The sequence below is a fragment of the Opisthocomus hoazin genome, chromosome 22, assembly GCF_030867145.1.
Source record: "Opisthocomus hoazin isolate bOpiHoa1 chromosome 22, bOpiHoa1.hap1, whole genome shotgun sequence".
NCBI lineage: Eukaryota > Metazoa > Chordata > Aves > Opisthocomiformes > Opisthocomidae > Opisthocomus > Opisthocomus hoazin.
The window spans coordinates 9,806,853-9,821,618 of NC_134435.1; the positions used below are offsets into that span (position 1 = coordinate 9,806,853).

The window sequence follows — 14,766 nt, forward strand, 5'->3', positions numbered from 1 at the left end:
ATATCCAGACGGGAGGAACAGGAGCTGCCTTCACTCTCTCACCCCGAAGATATCCTGACAACAGGCAATAGAGGCTTCCAAATAAATGGGACTGACACCCCTGCAGCTCCAGGACAAACTCCCCGCAGACATCCACAGTCCTCTTCCACAGACAGACCACAGTCACACTTTTTGTATGGGACACGAATGGTTTCTTCTGGCAGCACTGCATTCTCCCTGCCCCTCTCTGTACATGCCCGTCGGATGCCTCATGCTGCAGACTGCAGAGCAGAGACCATTGCCTAGAGTGCAGCACCGGGCTGGCAAGAAGTTCCCACAAATTTTTCAGAGCAGTGAGCAGATATCCATGCACCTGATATTTCATGTTAAAACCAGGCTGTGAGTAGTTGCTACCTGCCCCAGGGGTGCCAGCAGGGGTGGCAGAGCTCAGGCAGTTGGGGAGCAACAAGCACATGCACCTGCAGAAGCCCCTGTTTTAACCTGTGAGGGTTTTCCCCCACTCAAAAAGCCAAAGAGGAGATGCAGAACCTGTTATGTCAAAGAGCCCTAAGGTCCCTGCCGGGGTGCAGGGCTGATGCCAAAGACAGGGCTGAAACACCAGTGCAACTGGAGGAGTGGAGCCCTGCCGAGGTCTGTTATCAGAGCTTGGCAGGAAGGTCACATTTTTGTTCCAGCACCTGTGACATCTGCCAGGCTGCTGGAGCTACCAGCTGAATGTTTGCATGTCATGACCCAGGGCTAACCAGACTTGCAAATGCAACAGGGACTGGGATTTAGTCCACTGGAAGTGTTTGCCCCCTGCAAGAGAACATCATGCTAATTTTTCAAACAAGTTTGTTATTCTGAGTTTTCTCCACCTTCTCCTTGAATCATGATTTGACCTCATATTAGAGGGGCTTAAACTATACATATATATATTTATGAAGGTAGAAGTTTAGATCTCGCCTAACTTCTACCCCCCAGGACCTTTACAAAAAGCCCCATAGCAAACCCCAGAGCCCGGTGCCAGCAGGTCGAGGCCGAAGCGGCACAGCCGATAAAACCACCCGGTCTGTGGCAGCACCCAGTGTCCATCCCCGGTACTGCACCCCCCCCACCCCCATCGCTCTGCGAGTCGCTCACAAGAGGAGCGGCATCATCCTGCCAGGCCTCGGAGAGACAACACCAAGGCCTGGACCACCCCAGAGGGTCGGCAGTGCTGGACGGGCCACCAAGACACAGCAGAGCACCATCAGCAGCAGAAGGTCCCCTAAGGCCCTGTTAGGGTAGAGGGGGCTCGCACCGACTCCATAGCTGCTCAGATACCAGGGTAAGCATTGGCTTTCTCCTTGGTCAGAGCATCAACAGAGGGAAAGAGCTTCACAGAGGCAGAGCCCAAGCTTCAGCTGGGTCCAATGAAGAACTGAGTGAAGTTCAACAAGGCCAAGTGCAAGGTCCTGCACATGGGTCAGGGCAATCCCAAGCACAAATACAGGCTGGGTGGAGAATGAGTTGAGGGCAACCCTGAGGAGAAGGACTTGGGGGTGTTGGTTGACAAGAAGCTCAACACAACCTGGCAACGTGCACTCACAGCGCAGGCAGCCAACTGTGCCCTGGGCTGCATCCCTGTCAGCGTGGGCACAGGGCAAGGGACGGGGTTCTGCCCCTCTGCTCCGCTCTGCTGAGACCCCCCCCGGCAGTCCTGCGTCCAGCTCTGGAGCCCTCAGCACAGGACAGACCTGGACCTGTTGAAGCAGGGCAAGAAGAGGCCACAAAAAATGGTTTGAGGGCTGGAGCACCTCTGCTATAAGTGAAGGCTGAGAAAGTTGGGGCTGTTCGGCATGGAGAAGAGGGGGCTGCGGGGAGGCCTGACTGCAGCCTTCCAGTACCTGAAGGGGCCTGCGAGAGAGTTGGAGAGGGACTTTTGACAAGGGCCTGTAGTGACAGGACAAGGGGGAATGGGTTTAAACTGAAAGAGGGTAGACTTAGATTTGATCTAAGAAAGAAACTCTATGCTGAGGGTGGTGAGGCCCTGGCCCAGGTTGCCCAGAGAAGCTGTGGCTGCCCCCTCCCTGGCAGTGTTCAAGGCCAGGTTGGATGGGGCTTTGAGCAAGCTGGTCTGGTGGAAGGGGTCCCTGCCCATGGCAGGGGGATTGGAATGAGATGATCTTTAAGGTCCCTTCCAACCCAAACCATTCTATGACTCTACTAGTGTCACACCTGGAGTCCCACCACTGATGCTAAATTTCAATATTTGCATCCAGCAACAATAGAACTGGAAAGCTCTCCCCAAACCTTAGCAATACAACACCCAGCTCATCTCAGCTGCACTTCTCTGCCCCCAAACTTCTTCCTCCAGCATCTGCAGGAGAGGTGAGCAACGCTCTGGGGAAGACAGCAGTCTCAGGCCAAGGAAGTCATTGATTAGAGCTACCTTTTAGCTATGACATTAAGGGGACATGAGGGGACCGCACCCTGTGCCTGAGCTCTCTGATGAGAGGTAACAGTCCCTGAAGGAGAATGGGGAACTCGTTCAGAGCACCCTGGCCCAACAGCGGTCTCCAAGGGGGAGGACAGCTGCTGGGAGGGAGAGCCGAGGCACGAGTAACAAACAAAGTATTTACTAGGACAGCTCACAAGGCCAGTGCCTGCCTGCGCACATCTCCGTCAGCGCGATTCGTTGTGAGAACAGCCGCTGGGCTGAACAGAAGCGGGCTAATGCAGACACTCCTCCTGCAAAAGGGACGGGTGCTGCAATCTCAGGAACTTGTGGGTCTCCGGAGGCAAGTAACTGCTGCAGTCTATGCCCGGCTCTGCTGTCAGCATCTCTAATTTTAAGTAAGACTTCACTGGGTAAAAACCACCTTTTTGGCCAGATCATGCCTCTGCAGAGCCCCAGGACCCCTAGAAGGCGTTTTGCTCGTTTTAGCAGAGCTGACCTGCTCCCAAAGGTTGGCACAGAGAGGACATGAGGGCGCGTCTCCAAGGTGAACCCCCCCAGCAAGACCAGCGCGGCATCCCCGGGGCACCCGGCGGCTGCGGTGCCGGTCCCCGCCGGTCCCGGCCGTCACAAGAGGGAGCCCGATGCCCGGGAAGGAGCCGCGGGCCCGCCCGGGGGACCTTCCCCAGCCCCTCCTAGCTCCTATGTCACGAGTCCTCATCATCGTCATCACCAGAAACAAACCGGAGCATCCGCTTGCTGGCTGCGAGTATGGATAAGGATGAAGGGTCTGTCTGGAAGCGGAGGGTGACAGGAGGATGCGTCTGCAGGGCAGGGCCCCGGCAGCTGATGGTTTTGTCATAGGTGACTCCACAAAAGTCACCCTCCCAAAGAACGGCACAACATTCTTTGGGAAGAAGGCCAGAAGTGTCACAGCCAGCCCTTGCCACAATACCGACGTTTCTGTTCACTCCCAATTAATTGAGCAATTTTAACTCGGGAAGGAAAGCACCGGATTGCAGAGCAGCACCACCTCTCTCACATCGCTGGGAAACCTTTACTCCACAAGCTGAGTACTAGGTCCAACCCTGCTACGAGCACTGAAGCCATTGCTCAGGGCCGGCCTCAGGTTGGTCAGGGCATCCCTCCCGGCCCAGCAGAAGCTCAGTTTTGACCTTCTCTCGCAAATCCTGATTGAGGCTTTGCCAAAGCCCTGCTCCCTCCAGAGATCCGAGGAGCTGACTTTATTTAAGCTCTAGTCCCCCACTGCCCGTGGGTATCGAAGCCAAAGAGATGCCCCAAATCACCACCTTATCAGTGGAGCTTTAAAACAAGCAACTCTGTGTGACACCTGTGGAGATATCTTACACCTCCCCCTGTTCTCCCTTTATGGAGCATGGTAAACTTTGTCTTCCACGTGCATTTTATAAGCCTTTACCAGCATTTTTAAAGTAACCTTGTGAGACACCAACACCTGTCACATTTACTGCAGCTACTCCCATGAGAAGCTCCTAAACCACACCACTTATTTCGGGGGGGGGAAGAACCAAACCACACCACATCAAGAAAAAAAACAAACACACACCAAAACTCTCACACCATAAAGCAAACCCCTCACCTTCTCTTTGCTCTGGAGCCAGTAAAAACAGCCAAATGTATGCTCTGGGCTCCTATTTAAGTCTTTCAGTTGTGACTGGGGGGGGGGGGGGAACCGTTGGCTGATTCCCAGCATCTGGGAGCCATTTCACCTCAGAGCAGGCTCAGCTGCTCTCTAATCCTTAAAGGACCCTGTACATGCTGATACCCTCCTGCTGCTCCCTGCAACTGAAATCTACATCTTTTCAGTCCTCTGCAATACTCCTACTTCTCCCACCTACTGAACGCTACTCCCTGAACGCTCCTTTTTCCTTGTCCCCGTAGTTCAGCCTTCTCGTGTTCAGTTTTACCCCACACCCCGAACACAAGAAAGGCATTGAAAAACTGGAGGAAGTTCAATGGAGAGCCGCCAAGAAGGCTGGGGGCTGGAACGTTTGCACTGTGGAAAGAGGCAAAGGAAGGTGGGCTTGTTCATCCTGCTGAGAAGAAGGAGGACACAACAGCATCCTGCCAGTGAACAAGGAGGTTACTGAGCAGACGGACCTAGGGTCCTCATGGTGATGCATGGCCTGGAGATGAGGCAGTTGAAAGAAAAGAGGATGAAATCAGATACAAGGAAAAATTTCTTTACCACGATGACAGTCAAATCCTGGGATAGGTGGCCCAGGGAGACTGTGCATTCTCCACCCTCGGAGGTTTTCAATGCTAGACTGGATAAAACCCTGAGGAACCTGACAGGACTTCAGAATTGACCCTGCCATGAGCAGGAGGTTGGACCAAAGTCCCTTCCAACCTGGTCCAGCCTGCCTTCTCTTAGAGAAAAGAGGGTAAACCAGAACGATCACCAAGTCCAAAGCTTCCTCCACAGCCAGGCTGTGGGAACCCTTCAGTCAGTACCACCACCCTAGGATCGTCCCAGGGCAGCTAGAAAAGCCTTGTCAAATGCTGCGAATATCAAGGGAATAAAGTAGGACAAAGGATTCAACTGAGTTGCGACAGTGACACGTGCCTGTGCTGGGGGAGGAGGAGGAAGCGGTGGAGCACACAAGTTAAATGGGCCAAGAGCCTGGACACAATAATGTATCAGCTGCATCACCAGCAGAGTGAAGCTGTGAGATGGAAATACATCCTTCCCCTCTGCCTAGTGCATAGCCCGGTCACGCAAGGGTGCTCAGCTGTGAGCAGCAGCTTCCTTTCAGTAAGAGCAACCATGCACAAATGTAATAATCCCATTATTTTAACTGCCGAGGGGGTCTGAGTGAGACGCAGGGAGCACAGGACCCTCATTCTGCTGCGAGGGGCAGGTCTTGGCTGCGGCCGAGGGGCTGGGGCAGCACCCACACCAGCCTCTGCCCCTTCTTCCCCAGGGAGAGAAAAAGCTGTGAAGATGCTCATGTTATCTAATAGATGACAGATCGCAAGCGTATCATGATTCACTCACCTTTCAATGCTGTCACAAAAAAAAATAAATCAACAAAACTTGAAAGGTGGAGGAAAGAAATCCAAGAAAATACAGGGGCTGAAGGTTTGGTTGCTGGTTTGGTACATGTGCAGGAAGGCAGCCAGGCACAGATGGGAGATGGCCACCGCCACGCTCCTGCCCTGTCCCTGGTGTCCATCAGCCCTGCCGGGACAGCGAGCACAGCGCTCGGAAACCAAGAGCGAACGGACCCGGCACAAGCAAAGCGTCACTGCCGCCTCGGCTACCCGGAGCCGTGTGCCTGCTCAGCCGGAAGGATGGACCGCAACTGCAGCCGTTCGCTCGGTGTAGCAACGCCTCTCCTGGCGTCTCCTGGGGAGGAAGTTTTGGGAAGTTTCACTGGATGGGAGAAATCATTTCCTCAAAGCAGATGACTCCCATTCTCCACTTCCCCGGCACAGGTGGAGGAGATGGTAGCTGGGTCTGTAGAAGTACAGAGGTGGTTTTATTTGCTATTTGAACTGAAACAGAAAAATACAGGGTGGTTATCAAACAGTGAACTCTTGCAGTTTGTGTTCTCTTGTGATCTATTCTTATCATCTCAGCCTCCAGATTAAAAAGGATTAGATACAGGAATATGCTGTGAGATATTCTGAGTCACTGAGGGCCATCTCAGGTGTAAAGTCATCCCTCTCTCATTAAAACATCACGTTCCATCTTAAAAATGGGTTATTTTTGCTCCTGTGCTCTGAATATGGTGCTAGTCCAGAGCCACACAATGTAACGGGATCTTCACAAGATAACTCAGGTAGGAGAGGACTTGCGGAGGTCATCCTGCTCCAAGCAGGAGGATTGCTGAGGAAGGTCTTGCCACTTTCCCAACTTGTCCTTCGTGGCCACTTGTCCTTGTACAGGAGATGCTTCTTGCTCCCCTCAGTATTGTCCATGTTCTGGATGTCTTGCTGTTGAGTTTACTAATGTAACATCTGAATTTGAAACCAAATAAGTGCACTTCCCTTCGTTGTACAATCTGGGACACAGAGAAGGTTAGTCTTCTTCCAAGAAGAGGTGGCAGATTTTGCAAGAATCCAGTAGGCTGGGATGGGAAAAGTGTCAGGATCAAAGACAGCTGGTCCGAGAGAAGCTCCAAACCAGCCAACGCGGATTTTCGCCTGCGCAGTTCAATCGCTGGCTGGCTGCCGCTGCACGCTGCCTGTAAAGTTACCGAATGACAAAGGATTTGCAAGAATTGGCATCACAAATGTGATTAACAGAAGAGAAGCCAGCATTAGGCTGCTGAGTGCATCGCTGGGGCCTCTCTGTTTAGGCATTGCGGCCCAATTGAGTTCAAAGCGTGGATTGTGGCATGATAGCAAATACTCAAGCTCTGGCCAAACAAGGTCCAGAGGTTTAGATGCTCAGCACTTAGGTGCTTGCAAAATATGTTGACCCCTGAGGCTCATGATAAAATCTAAAGCTCCCTTTGAAAGTTAAGTGTTTAACATGAAGGAGCTGGTGTCCCATTTATCTGCTGCCAATGTTTTAACAAGGGGATGCCACAACTATTTCCCTGGGTGAATTTTGCACAGTGAATGGGAAGAGACTACAGAATTCATTTTCTCATGTTCACACGAAGAAGGATTTTCCAGCCACCATCAAGAGGAGAGAGTGCAGCAGTGTGAAAAGTAAAGAAAGGAATAAAGTCTATGTCCATTAAAAATTGTAAATAAATACAAACACTTGTGCCTATAAAACCAAGATCTGTGTATGATTCAGGGCGGGCTTATCCTAGAGGTGGGAAAAGGAACCCCAGAGCTCTTCTCCTCCAGGGAATATTTTTTTTTTAATTATTGACACTTTGTACAATCTGCTGCTCTTCTAAATATAATTTTATTAGCATGAGAAGCCACTTGGCAGCAGGAAACTAATGCTGGTGAGTTCACAGTTTTCAAGACAAAGCGTTCTCTTAGAAGGAAGAAGAAGGAGACTGATTTGGAAAGAAGAGCCTTGCAGCTTCTGCCTAAAACCAGCCTCCACCTGCCATCTTCTTGTTGCAGGCTTAAATGGAGCAGTATTCCCTAGCCTCAGCTTGTTTGTCTCTGGTTTCCAAAGGAGATGAGGCGTATGCAGTCACGCTGTTCACCAGCTCTCCTGTCACCCTCCCACAATAACCTCCGAGAGAGGAAGGAACACGTCTATGGAGGCTGGGTAAAGGATGAAGGCACCCGCTGTCACCCACCCCCTGGGATGGGGAGAGGAGGGCAGGAGCCCACGAGCGGTTGCACTGCTTGGCTGCCCGGCAAGCATGTGCCAATTTGTCAGGCAGGACGGGGAAGAAGAGCTGGGGCTGCTGGGGCCGGGCGGACGCAGCCCGTGGGAGCCGTGGGAATGGCTGCTCCGGCACGGGAGCACCTTGCTTCCCGAGAGGAGGGTGGTGTAACAGCATGGCACAGCAAAGCCACCCATTAGACTGTAGCACGGCTATATCAAAGCGCTTTTCTGGGTATTACGGAAAAAGGAATGCAGCCAAAGAATCTTGCTGAGTTGTATTTTATTGAGCAGAGACGGCGGAGATGAGGGCAAGCTGCTCCCATGTCTGTGCACAGGCGTCTGCGGCCGTTGCTGGCAGGGGCTCGGCTGCTGGTGCTTGGTGACAGTGAGGACTCAGCATTTCCCCAGGTGCTTCAATCTTATTTTCCCTCCACTTCTCCTGTAAAAGGAGCAAGACAGACTTAGATAAAGCTGTGTATGGCAGATAAAGCAGTGTGGGACAAGGAGTTCATCTGTCTGAACAAGACCGTTTCCCGACTCGTGCTAGTATACCCGGGTGCCTCACAGGGAATACGCAGCCATTTTCACCTCTCCTTGCTCTTCTCCTAATTTACCCTAGGATAAGGGAGCCCATTAAGGACTGCTAAGGAGAAACTGCTGTTTTGCAAGCACATTCAGTCGCAGGGTGCTGGCTCCTGTTGCATCTCCTTGAAAAGGTGACAGAGGTCAGGAAAAGGAGAAACTCAGGTTCTTCCTTGGAGATTTTGTGTCTTGTTCCACAACGTCCAGTCAGACTTTTCAGGAATAATTTGGCACGGCCCAGCTCCCGCATTCCTCCACACACTTCTCAGTATTCAGCAGTGTGGGCAGTGAGAGTTGCAGCCTGTGGCACGCCGTGGGAAATGTGCATCAGTTTAGCGCATGCAGAAGCTACAGGATGGATGCAATTGCCTCCCAGGCCCCGTGCTGCCTCTCAGCATGGCAACCAGCAGCATGCAAAGCCTAGAACTGAATTAAAAGTCACTTTCATTCACACAGCTCTGTTCCAAGGAGGAAATATTCCACTTGGCACGATTCAGGGGCTGGTCCATACAAGAGGAGCAGCCTGGATGCAGGGCCTCCCCTCCATGAGGAGCATCGTTACACACATGGAAATCAGATCAACCCTGTTATTTCAATCCCTTCTGCTTTCACTTACAGCACTGCCTTGCAGAAGGCACATTTGTTTCCATACGTAACGCCATCCGTGCCACAGTGAGGGTTGGACTCCCTCGTGCAGTACACACTTCTGTTTACAAACTCTTTACAAATCTGCAAAACAAATTAAAAAAAAAATGACCTTTCAGGACTCCCATACTCTTTCTTTCAGTTTCCAAATTGGATACAAGGCCACTAATACAATGCTTTTTCTGACAAGAGGACTAAAGCGGCGGTGATGACGCTGCCTATTTACTCAGATATGAGCAGAAGCAATGTTTCAGGGGAATTTTTGCCCCGTGTTTGAAGACGGAAACTGTAGTCACCTGGGAGAAGTCTTGATCTCCCAAAGACGGGAGTGGATTAGCCTAGGCATGTAGGAGAAGAGTCAGCACTGATGCTCTTTCAGGCATTTGACGCCAAGTTAGCTCACTGCTGCACGGCTTCATGCATCTTGCGAAACTGTGCACTCAGCTTGGGGCTTGCTGAGCTTTCTGCCTTCCCAGCGGAAGGAGGAGAAAACCATGGTCTATGGGGCATTAAAAATGGTGTCTAGGAAATGTGCAGGTATTTTTTCTATGGACAAGTCCCAGTGATGGACCTTGTTTGGGGGGATGAAACACTCTTAGTCGTCAATTTGTTTCATTAGAAGATTGGACAGTGGAAGAAAGTGGAAAAAAGTGGTGCTGCATATGAACACAGCCCTGTGCAAGCACCCCAGAATTAATCACAGAAGCATTTGCTAAACCAACCATCCATTTCCCCGGTCCACATGCTAATGTGGCCTCACATAACATCCTCTGTACAATGGTGAACTCCCCAAAGTGTTGGCACTTCTTGGAAGGACCCACCTGATCCCAGCAGACATTAAAAACTGTTTACCACACACCAAGATCTTGGTTACAAAACCATTCCTCTAGAAAATGCAGATTCAATAAGCAGAAGCAGCTGCACTAACCTCTTCAATGTCTTGACCTGCTACATCTGGAATAACAAAAACAACAAAACAGAGATTTTACACCTCATCATTATTTTCTGACAGAGGCTGAACTAAAGTCACAAACCCTTTATGCAAACCGCAGTGAAACATGCACCAGGTTTTTGCTACTCTGTCATCCTGTGCGGCGGAGGAGGGGGCGGGAAATACATTATCTGAATTGCTTTTCAGTATTTTGCTTTTTTGAAAAATGTTACTAAAATACCATGTAATCAGTCATTCAGCTGCTAACTGCACCTCAGACACATAACCCAATCTCCTGGAAGGCAGCCACTCCCAGGGAAGCAAGCTGCCATATCGGATCTGGAGCCACGCTCGACAGAGATTTTAAAGCTGTATTGACTTTTAAGGCTTTTAGGCTCCTGCAACAAAGAAAATGGCTGGTGCTGCTAAGAGGAGTGTACTGTGGAGAAGGAGAAGCAGACCCTATGGGCAGCTCTACAGCCATCCTGGGCACGGCACAGGGCAGGGTCTCTACCAGAACAGCTTCACCCCTGGCGAGGTACAAAGAGACCTCATGGGATGATACAGAGCAGAACAGCCAGTGCCGGTCAGCAACAGTGCAAAAATACCCGCTCTAACCACAGGCTCTGGGCTTGAAGGTAATCAGTCCATCCTCCTTGCATGTCTTCACTGCAAAGACCGCGGTCAGGTGCATAGGTTGAGTCATAGCTGCAGGACAGGGCGACTCTGCGACGTCTTTAAGGGGGAGCCTGACACTCCAGGGTGGATCAAATGCAGATTTTCAGAATCTGGGTCACAACACAGTGGGACAAATACCCAGCATCTCGCACGGCAGCGGGGCAGCGGAGGTTCAGATGCGAGGCTGTACCTGCCGGGTCGGTGGGATCACTCCTGGCTCTGACGCTGCTCAGGTGGCTCTGAGCAAGAGGGACCCTGGGGCAGGAGATGGGAGGACCTTGTCCTACACTTGGGCTCCCCACATATTGGAATTCCCACCCAACCCTCAGTCAGCTGGACCATCATCCACCAACCCGCCCCACTTCTTCTGCCAGTTCTTTTGCCCTTCAGTGTTCTGTCCCTGGCACTAGTGTATTTATCGTGTCCTCAGGTTAGGCTAGGCTGCTTTGACGTGAAGTTACTGTTATGGCTGTCTGCATATTATTTACAAAATAGCTCATTAGATAGTTTTTATAAATATTACATGTGGTTACACAAGACTTTGTGATGATGTCTCTTGACATCTGCTTATTTTATAGGAGATCACAGAGTTTGCTGCTATTCTGCCTGGCCTTGGAAGGAAGCTTAGTGCTCTGACGGAACCCAGTCCCAATTAAGACTCAATTAGAGACAGATGAATATTTCATAATGAATAATGTGTACAAAGTAATTCACCTCTTTTCTCCATGCACAGCATGCAATTTTCTCAAGTCAATTCTTTATTCAAATTATTCACAGAAAAACAAGTATAAATAATTCTAGTTCTGCACATTATTGAATAACTGTCGTCACAAACCTTCCAGAGCTGGGTCAGCTGGACACAAGCAATTGATAACACTGACATGACCTATATGTGCAAAAATCATCACTCAGCTTCCCCAGATCATCACAGAGACGTGTAAATCTCTTGATAAATAAATGCTGGATCCTTTTAATTTGCCCTCTTTGTTCTGACTCCTCGAGGACATTTGAACTTAATTTTCAAGCTTTTCTCTGCAACATAAATGGAAGCTGAAACTTTCATCTAATTATGTTTCCACCTCTCCAAGGAAAATACCAAATACCAAGATGCTTAGGATCAAAACAAGAGCTGATGACCCTGAGGTGAGTGAGTTTCTTCTCTAACTGGTTCAGCAAAACTCTCCAGTGAACATTTGTACCAAAAATTCATAATTACGCTCTGCTTTGGTACATTTGCTGAAAGAGCCGCTTAGAATTTGCTCGCTCTGTCTCCCAGTGACACCTCCGCTGCGTTATTCACTGCGGAGGCACACGAGGAGTGGAAATATGCCATACGAGTGAGCAAGTCCCGCAGATATTTTCTACTTGCTCAGCTTTATCTTCAAGCCTGTCACGCGGTGATCAAGACTCTCCGAAGTTTGCTGTTGTCAGGAAAGGTTCGGGTTGTTTTTTTTTTTTTTCTAGGCTAGGGAAAAGATCACTTACCCGAGAAGAAAGAGAACAGCAGCAGGCTGAGAAGCACTAGGGCACCTGTTGCCTTCATGCTGCAGGTAGCTCTTTAGTGCAAGCCAAGCGGTCGGTGCGGGAGGTGTCGTCTTGGCACCGGGGCCCACGGTGTGCACACAGGTCTCCCTTTCTGTGTATTTATGCACCCATCTGTAGCTGTCCTCATTCCCCACCTTAATTGTGAGAACTTCTCCACTGCGTTTCTAAAGCCATTATTGGTCCTAGCCGTGTTTATGGTGTTTTAGGAATGCTGCCCTGTCCACATCAAACCTAGAAAGGGCTAATTATATGAGTGATAGACTCGGGCTTGTAATATCTTTTTTTTTTTTTTTTTTCTGAATAGTCACAGGATTCTCACAAGGGTGAATTTTCAAAGCGGTGATTCATCGGGGAAGCTGGTAATTTTCATTCTCTGGGCTCTCGCTGAATGCCAGCTCCGAGGCTTTGAGTGCGGCATGATGACACTCACTAGACGTTACGAAATAAATCACAGCATGAGAATGTGTTGTCTGTGAAATCAATTATACGTTGTTCCCTGGCTATTTTTGAGGATGGTTCTAAATTTGTTGGGTTGGGGTGGAGAAGCGCTCCGATGTGACACGCTCTCCTAGCTGTGTGCACAGTCCCAGATAGGACTGCTGACTCTCCTCCCTGAACTATTTAAACTCTAGCTGTCAATGTTTTCCAGTTTTTCGCGTTCACAAACATATGTTAGGGCTCCGCTCCCACAGCAAGTGGCAATGAACAGAATTTGATGGGGAATGGGGAGACCTGAGCTCTATTTCCAGCTGAGTCTGTGCAAGGATTTGTGTTCAGCTGCACCATTTGCAAAATATCTGCTCAGATAAGCATAAACTTAAAATTTTAGTATGCTTTCCTAAGGAGACAAGGCTTAGGAGAGCAATGTGTATAGATATATGTGTTTATTAGTTCCCCAGTAAATTTTAGATCTGCAACTATAGTTCCAACCAAATTTGACATAGGAGTGGAAAAAAAAAATTAAAAACCCCAAAAGATATTTGCACATTTTGGTAGCAACAGGGGAAAGATGCTACTAATATCCTCATCCAGCAAGGGAGAGAGTTGCTACGGGAGAGCAATGTTCTGAACGCCCTACATCTGGGGAAGCATTAGAGTTTGCAGCCTGCGAGACGTCTTAAAATCCACACAGCAGAGAAACCATGACTGACAGGTGAATTCTCAGATGTCTATCAAGGGTGAGCTCACGAAGCAGCCTCTCATATAATTTAGTTATCAAGTCAGTCAGCCGCAGCGCCATTCAAAATCATGCTTAGCTCTGCCACTCACAGCACTACTTGTCTGCCTTTTCTGGTTTCGTACGTCACTGCTCACGACCACAGCCTTGACGCCTCAGTCCTTTATCTACCTAAACATTTTGGTTGCTGCAGCATAACAGACTGGCTGAAGCCTTAGCAAACGTACCGCAGGGACCAATACCTTCTGGGCTGAGGAGAGGAAGACACTAAATTACCAACCAGGTGATTATCATTATTACCGCTTTCCACTTCTTTCTAACACCTGAAACAGGCCACTTGCTGGCATGGCTGAGGGAATTCTTCTCTCCCTCTGATTTCTCTGAGAATCGGGGACAGCAGAAGGACACCCAGACCTTGTTTTGCAGTCTAATGGGTGTAGTTGGGCAGAGTCTTGTGTCAAGCTGATTACTTACCTGTGGTGGGCCAGTCTTTAGGCTTATGTGATACAAACCTTTCTGTCTTCTAGAGGGCTCTTGAGGCATCTAGAATACAGCCATCTACCCAGTACTTGCCCTTTGCCCTCCCCTTACCTGTAGGTGAGCACCTCTTTGGGCTTTTCCAAAGCCTCTTGAGCTCTTAAGCAAGTTTCTGGCTTCCCCAGGCGGAAACTACCACTGCAGGAGGCTTGCAGAAGACAATTTCTCACTACAGCCAAAACTCCACCAGTCTGTGGCCACTCTATAAACCTCTTGGCCAACAAGAAATTATAGCAGAGCTCTCCTGTGCTGACAGGTTTCTGTTCATATCCACTAACTACTTCAAATGTTCCTTAATTATTTTTCACAGACACACAAGCAGGTACGCAGTGAGTGACACTCTCATGACCCTCCAGTTTTTTTTTCTGAAGAGTAGGCACAAAGACATGGTGTGATTTATATTGCCTGTACTATCAGAAAAAAAACCCTGAAAATAAGAAGTTCCATCCCTCTTCCTAGGACAGAGCACTGCCCTGTGCTAATACCAGGGGAAACGACAGCCTCTTAACTTCTGCTGGGAAGCAACTACCAAATTCATAGCCAGCAAATGATCTGCTTCAGGAAATAAGACCCAAACAAAAAGCTTGGAAGTCACAGATTTTACCCTAAATATCTGCCTTAGCAGCAGATACTCTTGCTTCACAACAAGCAAATGGGAATTGAATAAAGAAAGAGGAAGGGAGTGTGTGAGCCACAGCACATGGGACTTTTTGCCTGTGCTGTTTGCATATTAACTCCTTGACTCATCCAAAAAGATGGCACATCGTCACGAACATTCATATATATCATTGCTCCTCCAGCGCGCCCTTTAGTCTCCCACAAAGATGTTATCTCCATACCTTTTTACCAACATAGAAACCACCTTGGAGCTACCAGCGCATCTTCTGGCCCTTCTTTCATAAGGCTAGAAAATCCAAGACCTTTTCCTGAAGGGTCCCCTGACCTACCTCTGCCTCATATACCCC

The 14,766-nt window shown here is 49.4% G+C and overlaps 1 protein-coding gene across 1 annotated transcript; it reads right to left on the reverse strand.

The window, feature by feature from the left end:
• Positions 1–8,081: 8,081 nt before the first annotated feature.
• LOC104336736 (serine protease inhibitor Kazal-type 6) lies at positions 8,082–12,116 on the reverse strand. Its single transcript, XM_009942588.2, has 4 exons — positions 12,028–12,116; positions 9,862–9,887; positions 8,905–9,017; positions 8,082–8,145 (listed from the first exon to the last, which is right to left on the reverse strand). Exons 1-4 carry the CDS (start codon positions 12,083–12,085, stop codon positions 8,100–8,102), a joined length of 243 nt encoding a protein of 80 aa, XP_009940890.1. The 5' UTR covers positions 12,086–12,116; the 3' UTR covers positions 8,082–8,099.
• Positions 12,117–14,766: the final 2,650 nt, after the last annotated feature.